Raw genomic sequence first — 18,297 nt, 5'->3', positions numbered from 1 at the left:
AGGGGATTGCCGTCTACAGTAAATGATCCACGAAGCTTGGCTTCTGCTTTGGACATTGTGTTTCTAGAGCCTATAGGGAATTTCCCGTATTGGGTCTTAATTAAGTTGATAGGTCACATTCGCTTACCTCATCATGTAACTGTTATATTCACCATATAAATTTTATGATCGTCTCTTGTTTCTGCTACATGTACTCATTTTGGTTTGGTGCTGATGCATCGATGGAGGAAAGAGACACGTTTAAGTTCGAGTGCGAAAATTCTGAAAGATGTGAGCCCAATCAAGAAAAGTACTTGAGTGTGGGTGTCCTCGTGTGGATGTGTGTGAGTGGAGGCGGGGGTGAATGTACGGACACTTGCATGGTATGAGGATGATGGCTTTCGTGCACCTCCTTTGGCCCAAAAAAGTTTGGGGGCCCCTGTAAGACCGGCAATGGCAGTAAACTGCATATCGAACTGAGTAAAAGTACTTGAAGAGTAGGCTGTAGTAAGGCAGTAGTACCTGTACAAGTAGGCATCTTGCAAATATGCTTGTGCCGCTATTCCTGCATCAATGTCCGATGTCACTGAGTTGATAGCTGGTCCACGGATCGGCAAAGTAAATACAGTAGAGTCACGCGTCCAAGAACGTTGTTCCCAAGGGGTTAGCCTGGGGGTTCTTATTTTGTTCAGCCATCTGGCTGAACAAAATACGGAAAATACGGACATCTTCAGAAGTGCGGACAGGATCGATGAAGAGTGGAGGACAACGCGCAAGCTGGGTTCGCTGCTGGGCGACGAAGAGGATATTATGCGGCGGAAACAGCTGGCGACTGCAGCATTTCAGTCCCTATGGAGCCTCTGGAAGAGGCATCAGCACATCAGCGAGAAGTTGCGTCTGCGGCTGTACGACACCTTTATTATCCCAGTACTGACGTACAACTCGGGTACGTGGGGGGGGGGGGGTCAGTTTTTTTTTTTTTTTTTTTCTACAAAATCCACATATCTCCAGACACTGGGGTGAATGATGGAGTGTGGTGGTGGGGCCCATTGAGCTCCGCCGACCAGAGGTCTCGGCTTCATAGCTCCATGGACGCACCAAAGGGATATTTGGGTAGGGAGGATTAAATTGAAAAAGAAAACAGAAGAAAGAAAATGGAAAGATTGTATTGCTCAGTGAGCAAAAGAATAAGTTGAGTATTGATGTGAACGCTGTTAGACTTTTAAATTCAAGAGGAGACTATCCGTGAGGAGAGATTACATGTATGTCCAAGCATGGTAGGACACTGTACCCTCTTACTCGCGTATGCTATGAGTGCCCCAGTGCCAGTTCGTTCTGAGGAGATGGTGATAAGCTGCTGTCTTGAACTTTTGGATGTTCTTTGGGTGAAATGGGTGGGGAATGATAGAGGTAGGCAGCTGGTTCCAAATTGGGATGACGGAGTGGGGAAAGGCTCGGCTCACATTGTTCCGGGAATTGGCAGGAAGAACATTCTGTAACTGATGGGGATGCGCGGTGGACAGTCGTACAGCCTGGCGGGTGAGGCGTGTGGTCCTGGGTTGGTGTGTCGGTGGAGCCATTCTCGAGAGAAGAGCGGGAGAATTATCGCAAAGGGCTTTATACAGGAGGCAGAGGGCAGCGATGGTGCGGCGAATTATGAGGCTAGGAAGCCAGCATTGCGGATGTATTGCCTTGATGGCTCGCTCCTGCACCCAGTCCAGCCGATACAAGTGGGAAGGAGCTGCCCCCATCCAGACGATTGGGCAGTACTCCATAACCGGCCGGACAAAGGCTTTGTAGGCTCGAAGCCGGGCAGGAATAGTCAGCAAGTGAAATGCCTAGCGCAAGGCTCCAAGTCTCTGCGTTGCTCGGACTACAACAGTTCGGATATGCTGGCTGAATTTTAGCTGATGGTCAAACGTGACGCCGAGTACTTTGATGGAGGGCTACTCCTCGACAGGAGTTCCATTGAAGACAATGGGGGGTATTGGCCAGTCCCGACGATGGGAGTGTGACCGTTCTGTCTCGCCTGGATTCCTTCCATCGCCGTCAGTTAAAGGGGAAGTGCATCGATTTTTCAAGTAGGGCTCAGATGAAAGACAATTGGATATCGGTTCCGATGGTACATGTATATCTCTCGCTTGCGTACGGCAAGGGAAACTTGCCATATCGCCGATTTCCTGATCCCGTTTCCATGGCGACTACAGGTGATGACGCACATTCTGCTTAGCTCCGTGAGAGAGAAGGTCGACCACTGCAGAATTGTGTCATTTTCAGTTGTCTTCTTGTATTCACGAAGTGAAAGAAGTACTGTGTTCAATGCTGTTAGTGCCGTGAACTGTTTATTAGTAGTCCTCTCCGTTGTGTACTGGGACGTGACACCGACAGGGGAAAGCTGGAGTGCGGAGACGTTAGCTGGCAAGCGAAAATCGTGACGAACCAAGTGCTGAAATCTTGGTTGGGACAAATCAAACGTTCAGCATTTACCTCAACCAAGGACCATGCCGTTTGCTCTTTCCACTTCCTGAAGATGGATGCGCTGGCGCCCAGGTGTACTACGACCTACTGTTAGACGCCCTACTGTCGCGATCCCGGTAGGATGATGGTGAGTGTCCGGCACACATCTTGCTCTGCTGCTCCACCTGCGCATACCTGATACGGTGGTGCGCTTACAGGCGGGCTGGCTGCCTGCCTGGGCCCCAGATGCCTCCCTGATGGCGCGCCACGGGGTGCAGTCGGAGCACCTGTACACTTCGGTGATCCAAATGCGAATGCAGCCTTGCCGGTCGCCCGCGCCAGCCGGCCTGCCGCCTACTACATGACTAGGCCCAGACAGATTCTGCTCCGCTCGCCTCGATATTTTGCCGCAAAATGTTGCTGCGAAATCTTCGATAATTATTTTGCCGAGCCTGGCACAAGAAACTCGATATTTTGCTCCATTTTGCTTCGGAAAAACGTGTATTTTATCCACTTCCCGTACAATCCCGTACAACGTTTCATAAAAACCGCAGGGTCGGTTTCTCAACACGGGTTTCCACGCGCGTGTCCCTGAGTTCTTCCAGAATCATGTCGATTCACAGTGAATCCCAGTTATATTTCGGTGACATGATTTCGTCCTGGGCAGTGTATCCTGCTGAACGGGTAAAAAATAAGGAGATCCAAGTATCAGGCATAGATTTTACCCAACATCTCGATATGTTGCTCTGATTTTGCCGGCAATTTCCGCTCTTTCTTCGATATTTTGCCGAAAGAATTGCCGGCATGCCGGCAGGATCTGTCTGGGCCTACCGCCTACGCGACCAGCCTGAGACTGGCCCTGCCGCATTTTTTTAAACAGCTCACTGGGCTGCCAGATACGTGACTGACTTGAGGACAGTTGCATACTGCACGGCAGGCCAGGGCGCCCAGCTCAGGTCGCACGCCGTAGCGGCGTGAGCAGGGCGCGGTGTGGGTTGGTGATAACTACAGTTTCCTCCTTCCTCCTCCGGAAACTTCCATTTCCCCCAGGATTGCCTGGACATGTTTCAACAGGTCTTGCCGCTTACCATGCTTACCGGTCCTTGCTATACATGTACAGTAGTATAGTATAGTAGTAGTAGTAGTAGTAGTAGTAGTAGTAGTAGTAGTAGTAGTAGGAGTAATAATAATAATAATAATAATAATAATAATAATAATAATAATAATAATAAATAAACGAAAAATTACCAATACGCCATAATGAAGTCAATTCCTCGAACTGATGCCAATTGCAGGCTTTGCAAGGGCAGCTTAGAAACAATTGACCACATTGTCAGTGCCTGCCCAGTTCTGGCTCGGACCAGTTACATTGAACGACATAACCGGATAGTAAAGTATGTGCACTTCGAAATGTGTAAAGCACGAGATCTACCTACTGGTGCTTCACGATTCGACCACCAGCTCAAGGCATTGGTCAAGAGTAATCAGTATCGCCTCTATTGGGAGTATTCGGTCCCAACTGACCTGAAACTATCAGCAAACAGGCCCGATCTGCTCCTTGTTGATGACAAGGAGCGCATCGCCTACATTATAGACATCAGCGTTCCTGGTGAGAACAACATCAATAAGAAAATGGCTGAAAAGCGCTCGAAATATTATGATTTGAAGCGGGAGATTTCGAGGATTTGGTCCCTCAACCAGGTTGACGTGGTCCCTGTGGTTGTCGGTGCCCTGGGAGGCTTGGTGGGGGAGACTCCTCAATGCCTTCGGACTGTGCAGGGAGGAGACCTGGCTATTGTGCAACAGGAGGCTATACAAGGTTCGATTAAAATACTGAGAACTATCCTTAACATGTAGATGCACCTCTGCTGCGTTTGCATGTTCAATAGCTAAGAGACTTGAATAACGACTGATAAAGACTGATATTTCCTTTGTTACTACTCCCTTCATTGGTTGATGTATTTTGCCTGTCGCTGCAAATTCTTTATTATTGTTTTGATGTTGGAGTTCGGATTGAGTTTCTTTCCTTTCTTCCTCTTCCTTCAACTAGTTCTTGTCCCTTTGGTTTTTAGGTTTTATTTATTTATTTATTTTTGTTTTTGTTTTTTCACTTTCTTTTTGCTGTCCCACCCATGGAAATATTTCCCGGTGGGTCTGGCTTATCGCCTTCGAAAGAAGTGAATAAAGGAGAAATAATAATAATGTCTTTCCCTCACCGGAGCTCGCGCTATTCCGCCGACTTTACTTGACACTTGACTGACTCACGACTGCCATCCAGAGCACACGAGAAGTCCATCGAACCTTCGACTCGGCAAACCTGCAAGAAAGCACCACTCCCTGCTCAATACACAGTGTTTCGGGGAATTCACCCCTCATCAGTTGAGCTTGAGAAAAGTCGGCGGAATAGCGCGAGCTCCGGTGTGGGGAGCAAACCCTTTTCTTACAAATCATCGCCGAGGTCGCAACCACTACTTCGTACTCTTTCCCTCAAACCAGTTAATAATAATAATAATAATAATAATAATAATAGCACATTTCGCGTAGTAGAGCACTGTAAATAAAGAAATTCAGTGTTTTTTCCGCTTCTGTCTTGTGAGCATCATCAGCCAGGTGTAGTAGCTGCTAATAGTGAGGTTTTGCATTCCGAATTTCGGTTCGGCGTTCTTCGGTCTTTTGTCGAACATCAAAATGTCGAATTTTCGCACCAACGTTTGTTTTGCAAGTCGAAAATGATGTGTTTTCATTTCGTGAGCCCCAGCATCAGCAACGTCCTGTCCCGTGCTCCTTTTCTTGCTGATTCCAACGAACTTTGATCGCCCAAAGAGTCGAGGTCCAAACCTGCCTCCTCAGTCGCCTCAGAAAAACCAACTCCATGGCCAAGTCAAATTTTATGCGTGTCGCCATAGTCTTTTCAGCCACACAGAAGACGGTGAGGACACTCCAGGCGAAAGAGAATCGACAGGCAGTGGAGAGGAGCAATCAGAGGTAGCTGACGATGCTATGTCGCCAAAGACGCCTGCCAAGCGATGCCGAGATAAGAAACCTCTTTGAATAAATCACGCGCTAGCGCTCTTCTACAAGAAAATGCATCCGAAAAATATTTTCGGCAAAGTGAGCTTTTTCCGAACAAACACTCCGAATCTTCGTGTGCATTTTCGACCTCGCTCCCGCGTGCCGAATCTTTTTGCCGAATTTCGGAATGCAAAACCTCACTTATCACTCCCCCCTCACGTGACCGCGGACTCCTGCATATACACTCACACAATAACCACACAACTGTTTGGGGATAGCGCGCTTATTGTATTATGCCAAACTTGACACGCTGAGTCCAGCTTGACTCAGCTGAGTCCCTAACTGCAATTTACTGCTCTAACATGAAGCCGTGCCTGGAAGAAGGGAAAGAGCGAAAAAAGAAAAAAAAAATTCTGGCCTTCTGCAAGCAATAGCAAGTAATGAGTGACGGCTGTGTAAAGTCGCACAACTATGCAGTCGACCGGATGATGGTGAGTGTCCGGCACACATCTTGCTCTGCTGCTCCACCTGCGCATACCTGATACGGTGGTGCGCTTACGGGCGGGCTGCCTGGGCCCCAGATGCCTCCTTGATGCGCCACGGAGTGCCGTCGAAGCACCTGTATCACTTCGGTGATCCAAATGCGAATGCAGCCTTGCCGGTCGCCCGCCGGCCTGCCGCTTTTGTAGCTACGTGACCAGCCTGAGACTGGCCCTGCCGCATTTGGCGCTTCTAAACGCTGCGATCCGGTAGACAGCTCACTGGGCTGCCAAATACGTGACTGGCTTGAGGACAGTTCCATACTGGGCAGGGCGCCCAGCTCAGGTCGCACGCCGTCGCGGCGTGAGCTGGGCGCGGTGAGGGTTGGTGATAACTACAGTTTCCTCCTTCCTCCTCCGGAAACTTCCATTTATCACTCCCCCCTCACGTGACCGCGGACTCCTGCATATACACTCACACAATAACCACACAACTGTTTGGGGATAGCGCGCTTATTGTATTATGCCAAACTTGACACGCTGAGTCCAGCTTGACTCAGCTGAGTCCCTAACTGCAATTTACTGCTCTAACATGAAGCCGTGCCTCCCGAAAATAATGGGGGTGGCCTCGCCGCACGCTATCCCCTATTCTTGGTCCCGTCGATCTCTGTGCTGTTCGCTGTAGACCTGTGATGTCATGCCTGATTCGGTATACAGTGAAACCAGTAGCTAAAGACCACCGTGACCAGCGACCAGCCTGGTACTACCGACCACTTCGCCGGGCACGGACGGTCTCACATTCATAATGGTTGTGCGGTGCAAGCCTGCAGCCAAGGACCACCTGCCACTAAGGACCGCTTTCTCTGGCCCCAAGGGGTGGTCGTTAGCCACAGGCTCAACCGCACATGTATCTCTTGCGGGTCAATCCTGACCACCTTCCGGCGGCCTGGAGCTGCCGTCCGGGCACCTTCCTGGCCGCCAGATCCTGTGTCAGCTTGAGGGCGTCTACCAAGGGCATTGCCATGAAGGACTGCTAGGCTTTCCCCTGGTTGGTAGCTCCTGCTGGTGCTGGGCACTACTGAATACGCTGACGACTTGTCAGCTTCCGCGGGTAGTGTTCGCACGGGGGGATACCTGGGCGCCCCAAGCCGGGCAGACAACAGCCGAAGGGCTGTCGTGTTGGATACAAGTGTGACTAGCTACCCGCCTGGTACTATGGACACCTTCGCCGGGCACGGACGGTCTCACATTCATAGTTTGCGGTGCAAGCCTCCAACTAAGGACCACCTGCCCCTCAAGACCGCTTTCTCTGGCCCCAAGGGGTGGCCGTTTAGTCACAGGCTCCACCGCACATGCATCTCTTGCGGGTCAACCCTGACCACCTTCCGGTGACCTGGAGCTGCCGTCCAGGCCCCTTCCTGGTGGCCAGATCCTGTGTCAGCTTGAGGGGGTCTACCAAGGGAATTGCCATGAAGGACTGCTAGGCTTTCCCCTGATTGGTAGGTCCTGCTGGTGCTGGGCACTACTGAATACGCCGTCACAACTTTTCCGCTTCCACGGGTGGTGTTCGCACGAGGGGGATACCTGGGTGCCCCCGCAGAGCCGACAACAGAGCCAAAGGGTTGGCGCGTTGTGTACAATTATTAGTTTCTCAGTTATTCTTGTATTTTGCCTCTTAGATCGATGACGGCTTCCCGCCCGCCGATCGTCCAAAAAAATATGGGGTGAGGCCCCTATCCTGCAACAGGCGATACATGTGGCCGGGAGTATGCGCTAGAGGCCAGTCAGGACCTGCTGGGTGCCCGAGCTACGGTGCTAACAAGCAAATGCGAACAAGCAAGCTCGAAAGGAGATCTTCGGTTGCACTCCCCATCTCAGCTGCAAACAAACCACGCTCCGAGGGAGAGCTGCCCCTGCATTTTGCAAGCCTAGCTGTAAATATACAAAGCTCCAAGGGGAAATGCCCCTGCATTTTGCAAACATAGCTGTACACATCCAATGCTCCCAGGGGAGCTGCCCCTGCATTTTGCAAACATAGCTGTAAATTTCCAAGGCTCCAAGGGGAGCTGCCCCTGCATTTTGCAAGCATAGCTATAAACATCCAAAGCTCAGGGGAGCTACCCCTGCGTTTTGCAAACCTAGCTGTAAACCAACAAAGCTCAAAGGGAAGCTGTCCCAGCATTTTGCACACATAGTTGTAAGCATCCAAGGCTCCAAGGGGGGCTGACCCTGCATTTGCAAACATAGCTGTAAACATCCAAAGCTCCCAGGGGAGCTGCCCCTGCATTTTGCGACCACACCTGTAAACATCCAACTTCAAAAGCTCCCAGGGGAGCTGCCCCTGCAGTTTGCAAGCATAGCTGTAAACATCCAAAGCTCCAAAGGGGAGCTACCCCTGCGTTTTGCAAACCTAGCAGTAAACCTACGAAGCTCAAAGGGGAGCTGCCCCTGCATTTTGCAAACATAGTTGTAAACGTACAAGGCTCCAAGGGGAGCTGCCCCTGTATTTGCAAATATAGCTGTAAACATCCAAAGTTCCAAGGGGAGCTGCCCCTGCATTTGGCAAACCTAGCTGTAAACCTACAACGCTCTGAGGGGAGCTACCCCTGCATTTTGCAAACCTGGCTGTAAACATCCAAGCCCCAAGGGGAACTGCCCCTGCATTTAGCCAACATAGTGGTAAACATCCAAAGTTTCAAGGAGTGCTGCCCCTGCATTTTGTCCGCACAGTTGTAAACTAGTTAAAGCTCCAAGGGGAGCTGCCCCTGCATTTTGCAAACATAGCTGTGAACGTCGAAAGCTCCAAGGGGAGCTGTCCCTGCATTTTGTCGCGTAGCTGTCAACTAGCTAAAGCTCCAAGGAGAGGTACCCCTGCATTTTGCAAACGTGGCCGTAAACATACCCAGCTCCAAGCCCTTTTTTTTTTTGTTTCTTCCTCGCAAACATAGCTGTAAACATACCACGCACTAACGGGAGCTGCCCATGCTTTCTGCAAGCATCGCTGTAAACGATTACATACAAGGCTCGGAGGGGAGTTGCCCCTGCTTTTTGCAAACATAACTGTACCAGGCCCCAAGGGGAGCTGCCCCTGAATCTTGCAAACATAGCTGTGAACATACAAAGCTCAAAGGGGAGCGGCCCCTGCGTTTTGCAAACATAGCCGCAGCGCCGGGCATAACGCCACCCAGGCGAGGTGCGCTGCCCCTGCCTTGACCAATGCCGCCGCAAACAACACGCGCAAAGGGGCGCTGCCCCTGCATTTGCTCGCATAGCCACCGTATCAGACCGCTGGGTCAGCCGCCATATCAGACCGCTGGGTCAGCCGCCATCTCAGACCGCTGGGTCAGCCGCCATATCAGACCGCTGGGTCGGCCGCCATATCAGACCGCCGTCAGTTGCCATATCGGACCGCTGGGTCAACTGCCATGTCGGGCCGCCGGGTCAACCGCCGCATGGGCTAGGGGCGCTGCCCCTGCCTCTGCCACAAACAGAGCTCAAAAGGGAACCACCCCTGCATTTGCTCGCACCGCCGCCGTATCAGGCCGCCGGGTATTCCGCCGCACAGGCGATTACGAAGGGGAATCGGCCCTGCCTCCGCTAGTACAACTGAATAAGCAGCATGGGCCAATCGCCCTGCCCGCCTTGTGCGCATAATGTGTGAGTGTGTGTGTGTAACGCACATACGCGTGTCTGCAATATGCCCTGCGCGGTCGTGACGGATTAATCCGTCGCACCTCGGGTAAAGTGTTAATTACTGAAAGTAAGACAAGGTCGCCAGCCCGCCAACACCGGCACTTACTGCCGGCTCGCCGTGGTATCTAAACAACAATGGCAACAGCGACGACAGCCGCAAGGAAAAAGATAACAGCTCGCCATGTCCAAACAAAGCCCCAAAACAGCAAAGTAGACCCCACATGCTGAGACTTGGTGTAATGCCGCCTAGTATGAGTAGGAAGGGGAGGGGAGCGACAGCACTTAGAGGCGAAGCAGGGTGAGGGATGGAGGAGAGGAGGATAAAGAGAGAGAGAGAGTATGTGTGTGTGTGTGTGTGTGTGTGTGTGTGTGTGTGTGTGTGTGTGTGTGTGTGTGTGTGTGTGTGTGTGTGTGTATGTATGTATGTGTGCATGTATGTATGTATGTATGTATGCGTGTGCGTGGGTGTGTGTGTGCTTGCGTGCTTACCCATGTGTGCTGAGAGAGATAGACTACACAGCGAATGAAAAAGGAGGCACGCATTGGTTGAGAAGAGGTTCAGCCGGTTTGCTGCCATGATTAGTTGCCCCCGCATAGCATGAGTTCGGGACTAAGCCAAGTCCAGCAGCTGGATTAGGGAGCCGATGAGAGGAAATGGACTAATCGTCCGCGTGAAAGAGCGTCCGCAGCGGAGTTGTCCGTGGCCGTAATATGGGTAGTCAGCGAGATAAAGCCTTGTGTTCTGCTACCGTGCGGGGGCTGAAGTGGGCTAGTTCCGTCACGGTTGGATTTCGGCGAGTCCCGGATTTCAGACTGCTCCAACTGCCTTTTTGTCGCCGTGCAGTATGAATTTCTTGTCGGACTACTTAGGGCCCCAGAGGGCGTAAGCTCGTGTTGCAAGGCGCGATGGTTCTGAAAGTCTGCCAGGCCTCGACCCAGTAGATTAGAGATTCAGTTTTTCTCTTGTCAGAAGAGGAGCCGCCAATGACAATTCCACTCAGTGATTGCCATCGGATTGATCGATTTTAACACGTTTGGCTGCTGGCTGCGTGTGGGCAGGACAGGAAGGAAGCATTGTGGCCAGCTCGAAGTATTCCGCACGCCGTATTGTCCTAATCGTCTCCCGTGCGCCAACACATGCGCCGGCCGGCATCATAGCGCCTCCAAGGAACTCAACTAGACTGGTCATGCACGACAGTGTCCATGCCTGCATTTTCGGCCGGCATGCTCATCGCCCGAGGCTTGTTGGTCAGGGCCGACGCTGCCGTCGCCGCGGTCTCAAACGAGGAATACCAGCGATCCGCTGCTGAGTAGGATCCATGCTCAGGTACGGGTATAAACCATGTAAACCAACTAGCTTTAGAGCAAACGAGAGCAAAAAAATTCTGGCCTTCTGCAAGCAATAGCAAGTAATGAGTGACGGCTGTGTAAAGTCGCACAACTATGCAGTCGACCGGATGATGGTGAGTGTCCGGCACACATCTTGCTCTGCTGCTCCACCTGCGCATACCTGATACGGTGGTGCGCTTACGGGCGGGCTGCCTGGGCCCCAGATGCCTCCTTGATGCGCCACGGAGTGCCGTCGAAGCACCTGTATCACTTCGGTGATCCAAATGCGAATGCAGCCTTGCCGGTCGCCCGCCGGCCTGCCGCTTTTGTAGCTACGTGACCAGCCTGAGACTGGCCCTGCCGCATTTGGCGCTTCTAAACGCTGCGATCCGGTAGACAGCTCACTGGGCTGCCAAATACGTGACTGGCTTGAGGACAGTTCCATACTGGGCAGGGCGCCCAGCTCAGGTCGCACGCCGTCGCGGCGTGAGCTGGGCGCGGTGAGGGTTGGTGATAACTACAGTTTCCTCCTTCCTCCTCCGGAAACTTCCATTAATATCGATTTCTCCCCGGGTGTCGAGCTGCACAGTTTCCTCCAGTCTGTCTTGTCTGCTGCTTGTTGTCGGCACCTGGAAAAGGTCGTAGTAGGAGTAACTATTAGTTATATAATAATTACATTGCCTGAGTTTCTTTGGATTAGACTTTTTTCAAATTTTCATTTTGATTTCATCGTCGAGTTTCGTCCCTTGTATCTTTGGTGTTCTTCCTTCTTTCCATGTCGTATTGTTTGAATAAACCCGTTTTGAGTAGGAGTAAGGCCCAGGACAAATGGGGTTCGTTCAAAAGCGCTTGTACGGTGTCTTCAAAGGCGATCAAGCCTACAGAGTGCTGCACTTGCTGCCTCAGCATTAGTACACACTCTTGTAGACCATGCATGGTAGACTGCTATGCCACCAAGATCCCGCGCCGTATGCGGTCCACCACTACTGCACTATTTTTGTAGTCGTCTACCAGGTCTACTTCAAGTACTTGTCATCCTACTCGCCCACATGTGCACCATTTCCGCCACCATGGCATGATTGTACAAGTAACATGTAGATCTACCACGCAGATCTACGAGTCGTCGATATGGTGATGTTGGGCATAGCGCGCTAGCACTAGCGGCGCGGTGTCACACTGTCCTTGCAAAAAATGTAGTTTTGTAGATCTACCAGGGAGTCGTATAAACCAAGTAAGTATTAGTTAGTTGCCTGTTTAGTGTTTGTACGAAGATCAACGGACACAACGGTAGATCTACGGGTCGATTTACCATGCTCACGGCTGTGTCGATGTCATCGATCGATCGGCGACGATCAAAACGCGGTGCACCTTTTGCCTCGGACACGGCCCGTAGCAGCCGCCGACCGTTGTTGTGCTCTTTTCTTTCTTTCTTTCTGTCGATCGTTCTGTCAGCCGAAGCTGAATGCGGTTTTCACGTGTAGTGACGACGGTAGTATAGTAGCCACTCACTCGTACCGTTACGTTAGGAACTGAGCTGACTGACCTGAGGCTGTGTAGTACCCAACACGGCCCGAGGAGATTTCCACGTAATTGCACTCAAGCAGCACAAGCGGGAAGACGCCGAACCGTCGGCTCAGCCATGAGCGGGAGCGGGAACACAGCGCACGACAGACCGGCTAGTAGTCCCGGTGAACTCAGTACTGAAGCCCGCACCGACAGTCATGCCGGGCAAATAGAGAGTGCCGAGTCTGCAGCGGCAGCCGCGTCCACGACATCTGCAGTGGCCGCCGCAACGCGTCCAGAGAACACGATGTCGGTGGCTGCTGTCGTGACCAGTCCAGCCACGGAAACCACCAAGATAAAGATCCCCGTCAAGATTTCCTCGGCAACCTCCAGCAGTCCAGTGCAGTCAGTGGTGGGACTGGATGGAGGGACAATCGATGCTGTCAGTCCAGCCAAGACTCTACGTCACGCTGCCAATACTCCGCCGACTACAAGTACAAGTCCAGTAACAGGTACTCCGTCGAAAAAGTCGAAAACAAGGGCCAGCGCTCTTGGCTGTGGTGGCAGTGCAGTAAACAGAAGGCAAAGCACTGATCGTGTTCGCCCCGAGCTCATCGCACACTCCCTAGAGTTAGACGGTGCGAGTGTAGATGAGAACTGGGAGCATCGGGTTTTGGACCAACTGGAAGGGCTTACTGTAAATGGTACGAAACCTTCACCACCGGAACTACTGTCAATACAAGCGGAGCTCAAGCTGAGGATGTACAAGGATGTCAAGAAAGCCTGGAGTAAAGCTAAAGCCGAAGAGGCAGCGAGCCTAGAGCGTGTGTCGGAACCGCCCGTGCCGGCATTGCCGAAAGCGGCCAGTGCACATGGTAACCATAGTAACCATTACTATGCTGGTGACGAGGAACTAAGGAGACAACGGGCTGCACAAAGTGCACGCGAGTGTTTTGCATGTGGTTGGAAACAAGGGCACACTGCCGACACTGAAGAAAGGACACACACAAAGCGACTCATGGACTCTGACTTTCGAAGGCAGTCATTTCACTATCCGAGTAACATACAGCGACAGAGAGAAGTTAGCGAGAGGCACTTGAAGAGCCTGAAACATCTATCAGCCACTTCACAAAGCCTTATGACTCCATTCCAGTTTTACGAATGGCAGAACGAGATGAGACAATCGTCTATCGATGCAGCACAGGAGAGAGTAAGCCAACAGAAGGTAATGGGTGGTATAACCATGGCCCCGGCGGCAGCATCTCCCAGAAGTACCAGCAGTGGTGTTAGAAGTGCATCGAGTCCATGCACCGGTCCACTGTCAGTGTACCAGGTAAGGAGAGTCTAGCATTTAAATTTCTTTTTCATGTCTGTAATCTGGATGGATGCAGTGAATGCAGTGGATGCAGTGAATGGGATTTCGGTCTTTGACCACTTTGTGGTGGGTCTGATCTACTCACCTCCCACCGCTTAGGAGCTGCATCTGCGCCTTGATCCAAGAGGGTGGTGGCGTTCCTGCGGATGCGGAAAACTGGGCCTTTGGCCGAGTCTCACGCGAACCGTGAATTTTTTTTTTTTTTTAAATCCGGATGGATAAGCCTTGGTTGGTGAAATAGTACTTGCCTGCTTCAAGTTTGATTCCCTCTTTGTGCAAAGACATACTGCTTACAGGGGACCCAAACTGTGGATTCAGCACTCGGGGGGGGGGGGGGGGGAGCATCATCTGCACTGCACTGAGCATCTAAACAAGAGAGCTGTTTTTTTCTGCTGCTGCTGCTGTTGTCGACATCGTCATTATTGTTGTTGTATTTTATTTGGGGTCCCAACTGACTCTAGTTGTCAAGCAGAGTCCCCAAGGAGTTCAGTACGTGTCATGTTTCTGCGGGGTGTTGATCTTCTGCATCTGGGCACTTTTATAATTGACTCATGACTGTCGGCTTTGTCTCAAGTTGACCTGAGTTACAGTTTAGGGTTGGCCAACGAGCTACTGTGGCTGTTTTCAAAGGACAGTCCCACAATTTGAAACATAGCAGCCACAATCAATGTCTGTCAATGGAGCAGCACAACCGAGTTTCCCAAGGGTATCCAATCTTGACACTGCTCCTTCGAAGATCTAGCTGGTATTTTATTTAGTCTGGTTTTGTAATTGATATACTATGCAGCACTCCGACAGTGATAATATTGTTGCTACTGCTGGGGTGGACAAATAGGAACATGGTTACTTGATCAGTCACCAGTTGGTCACGAGTGTTTCAGAAATGTTGATGGAGCTGTAAATGGTGAGGGTAATTTCAGGTTTCACTAGTTGCATGCTGCCCTCTGTCTGTACCTGCTTGTCCATGCCTGTGTACATAGACGGATTACAATGACCAAACGGTAAGTCATCTCTTGACAAGTGGACGGCTTGAAGCGTGGGCGGCACGTAACAGCAGTCATCGTCAAAACGAGTACGTGGACTTCCCGAAACTGCGTCCGCACCGAAAGCAACCAATACCGTCAGCCTACCTCCAACGGAATTTAGGCACCAACGTCGACCTATTCCTGTTGGATGTTATCAAGTCACCGCGCAAGCAAGCACACGTTCAGTCGAAAACTGGAAGTAAAAAGACAAGACGTAGAGTTGATCGCCGGAGTCTTGATTATCCAGCTGAATACTTAGATCTTTGTGCACCTGACTTCCGGTGAAATCACTGACGGCCCGGCCATTGTCTTGGAAGAGAAGACCAGATTGCTGATTTGTCACCAACAGTGCATCATGCCCCGTTCCTGCCTTTGATCCTGCACCGACTGGCACATGTATTCACCATTTCAACCTGGCCTTGCACAGCATGCATTGCAGTCACTGCATGACTTGTACAACACTGTTGACTGCCCTGTACTGGCTGTAGTACTGTGGTGACACGGTGTAACATGCTTACACACATTGGCTGATAAGCATTCCAGTCAGTGTTATCACAGCAGCAGCTACTTGTATTCATGCCATGCTGGATACACAGTGCTACAATGGGAATCAATGCTCACTCTCACCTGGGTTTGTGTTGCAAATAATTTGAATGGACAGAATAGAACCCTAGAACCCGGGAACCAGGGACCTGCAATATCAATATCAAGTCAGTGTTGGACTGGGATGCACAGACTGCAGTGCTGTGGCTAGCATTAACAATACCCGTCTCACCTGCCAGTGCTGAACTGTGATAAGTTTGTTTAACTCCCTTCATCATGGCAATGGTGCAGTACAGTGTACTACAGTGCCTGTGAGCTTCTCTCCATCTTCACCTGCTCGTATGTTTTCTAATGTGCTGGTACCAGTAGGACGGGTGACCCTGTCTAGCATGCCTGTACAATTTTATTTTGTCAGCTGGTGGCATTGCATGCCTTGGAAGTCCAACTCCTGTAGTTTGCTCTTTCCTCATCTTGCATCCATTACCAAACTGTGTCTTGCACCTCTTGGCTTAGTGATGAGAATTCTAGTCACAGTCTATAAGTATAACAGTAAGGTACTGGTAGTTCTGTATCATGCCATTATTTATCATTGTCACACTCACTTTTGTTCATGTACAAAAACATGGTTAAAGAAAAAGGAAGATGTTCAAACTGACACCATATTTTGCACATCTTGGCTACATCATGAGAGAGAGATAGAGAGGGCACTATGATTACTAGCGCAGCCGTTGCTTTCTTATTTCTGTTGTCTTTCATCTCCAGCCTTTTCGGGTTCCTTGCACAGACTGTCAGTGGTACAATGATTGCCTGTGACAACATGGACCTTCAGCAAACAATAATGGATTACTTGACTTGCTTGCAGCCTCAGACTAGTCAGAGACATTGGCCCTCCGGCATTTCCGGATGTTTTGACGTGGAAAATGGAACGGCGCGTGTCATGAGTTTTGAAATTGTTTGCATGTACAATGTACATTTGTACATGCACATGTGCATGTACAAATGTACAATGTACATTTGTACATGCACATGTGCATGTACAAATGTACATTGTACATTGTACATGACATACATAATCTTGCATTGCATACTTACTGGCCATTACTGTGTAGGGCACACAACACCATGTAGCATGGATACGCCCGTCGCAAGAGAAACACGCAAATCTGGAAATGCACTGGAAGTGCACCCACAGATGTTCTCTAGTTATAGCGGCAATAGCGGACAAGATGTTATTGATTGATTTTTATCTTTTTTCGCTGACCAAAAGGGACAAATACGGTATATCCAATAACAATGGGGCGATTAAGGTGAGGCACAGTGCCATAAATTTATGAAGAGAGTAAGAGTGAGTGTGTGTGTGAGAGACAGACAGACAGGCAGACAGACATACGAACACGCAGAGAGAGAGAGAGAGACAGAGACAAACGGACAGACAGACGGGCAGACAGAGGCAGAGACAGAGAGAGATAATTTTGGTAGTGGTGTGGTGATTGTCACTGAGGGTGGAGACTAAAAATAGAGAAGCAGAGGGAAAGGAGGTGACTACTGATCTGTCATTGAAGTGAGTAGGGAAGGACTGCCAAGCGAAACTGTGAAGCCGACGACGCGATGTATCTTAGTGCAGGTATTATTGCCACTAGAGTTGAACCTTGGTGTGAGTGATAGAATATGTACCCTGCACTGCACCGTGACCACTGTGGCACTGACCAGGTGACTGCGCAAGAGAACGTGACCGCTTATTCAACCATGTTCGATTGGGAATAAGGGCCTAACGCTGCATCACAGCCTTCTCGGACCAAAAACAGTCGACTCAGCGTCCAAAAGACTACAACACATGGGCCAATCGCGTTCATCCGTGCTTTTATAAGAACGAAGTGGCGCTTTTAGTGACATTTTGCATACAAATCCCCATCTAGTAGGGTGCAGTCACCCAGTTTCGGTGGAAGTGGCGAGTGCGATTGGGAATAAAGGAGGAAGGGAGCGTCTCAGTGTCCTCGGACCAAGGCCATTCGACTCAGCACCCCGAAGACTACAACTGGAGGCTGGGGAGCTTTGCATGATGGAGGGGGGAAACTGTGGTGAACTGGTGCAAAGAGGGGAATACGAAACCTGAGGCGCGCGGCGTTTAATTCTCTCTAGTGTGTCCCGCTGTTGTTTTGTGGTGTTGGAGAGGGCAAAACTGCCATGTTCAAGAACAGGTCGGATGTATGTTGTATACATGTATTATACAACTATTGATAACAGGCTAGACGGCTGGTTCATTGTTCCACATGTCTTGTGGAGTTGTCCGTTGGTGTTGTTGGTGTTGGCTTTGTTGGCAGTTTGTATGTTGTGTTGGGTCCAGCGCAGATCGCCTAGCAACGACATACTCGACACAACACACACACACAGACACACACACACACACACACACACACACACAACACCCATGCACACATACACACACACATAAAATGAACACAACAACAACAACACGCACACGCACACGCAGATGTGAGTTCGGCTGAGTGGGCAAGGGGCTGGCTCACAGTCATAATCGGCACTGTGGAAGTACAGTTACTTACAATCCCTGACATTCACCATAACATACTGATCTACAACTGACTATGCAAGCTGCAGTGCGGCCTCCACTTGGAACATAGTAATGACATGGTATGGGTACCAAAATAGATTAAAAAAATACTTCAGTAGATCAAAAATTCAAAATCGTGTCGAACTGCAGTACAAATTACAATGCAGTACAGTACAGTGCATGCGCGTGGCCTATTTCAGTATTTGTTCGGCACTACTACATGTACATGTAGCTGGAACAAGAGTGGTGTCAGTCTGAGTTCCAGAGCCTAGCAGAGTACTAGTACTAGTAGTAGTACACTACACCGGACCCAAGACGGCAAGAGGCTCT

The 18,297-nt window shown here is 50.4% G+C and overlaps 1 protein-coding gene across 1 annotated transcript; it reads left to right on the top strand.

Annotated features, from left to right (window-relative positions):
• Positions 1-12,186: 12,186 nt before the first annotated feature.
• Positions 12,187-16,114, top strand: LOC135806571 (uncharacterized). Its single transcript, XM_065320770.1, has 2 exons — positions 12,187-13,785; positions 14,808-16,114. Exons 1-2 carry the CDS (start codon positions 12,589-12,591, stop codon positions 15,135-15,137), a joined length of 1,527 nt encoding a protein of 508 aa, XP_065176842.1. The 5' UTR covers positions 12,187-12,588; the 3' UTR covers positions 15,138-16,114.
• The last annotated feature ends 2,183 nt before the right edge of the window (positions 16,115-18,297 follow it).

Source organism: Sycon ciliatum, chromosome 1, assembly GCF_964019385.1.
Source record: "Sycon ciliatum chromosome 1, ocSycCili1.1, whole genome shotgun sequence".
Classification (NCBI taxonomy): Eukaryota; Metazoa; Porifera; class Calcarea; order Leucosolenida; family Sycettidae; genus Sycon; species Sycon ciliatum.
The sequence above is the reverse complement of the archived record's forward strand: the minus strand, read 5'-3'. Positions and strand labels throughout refer to the sequence as shown.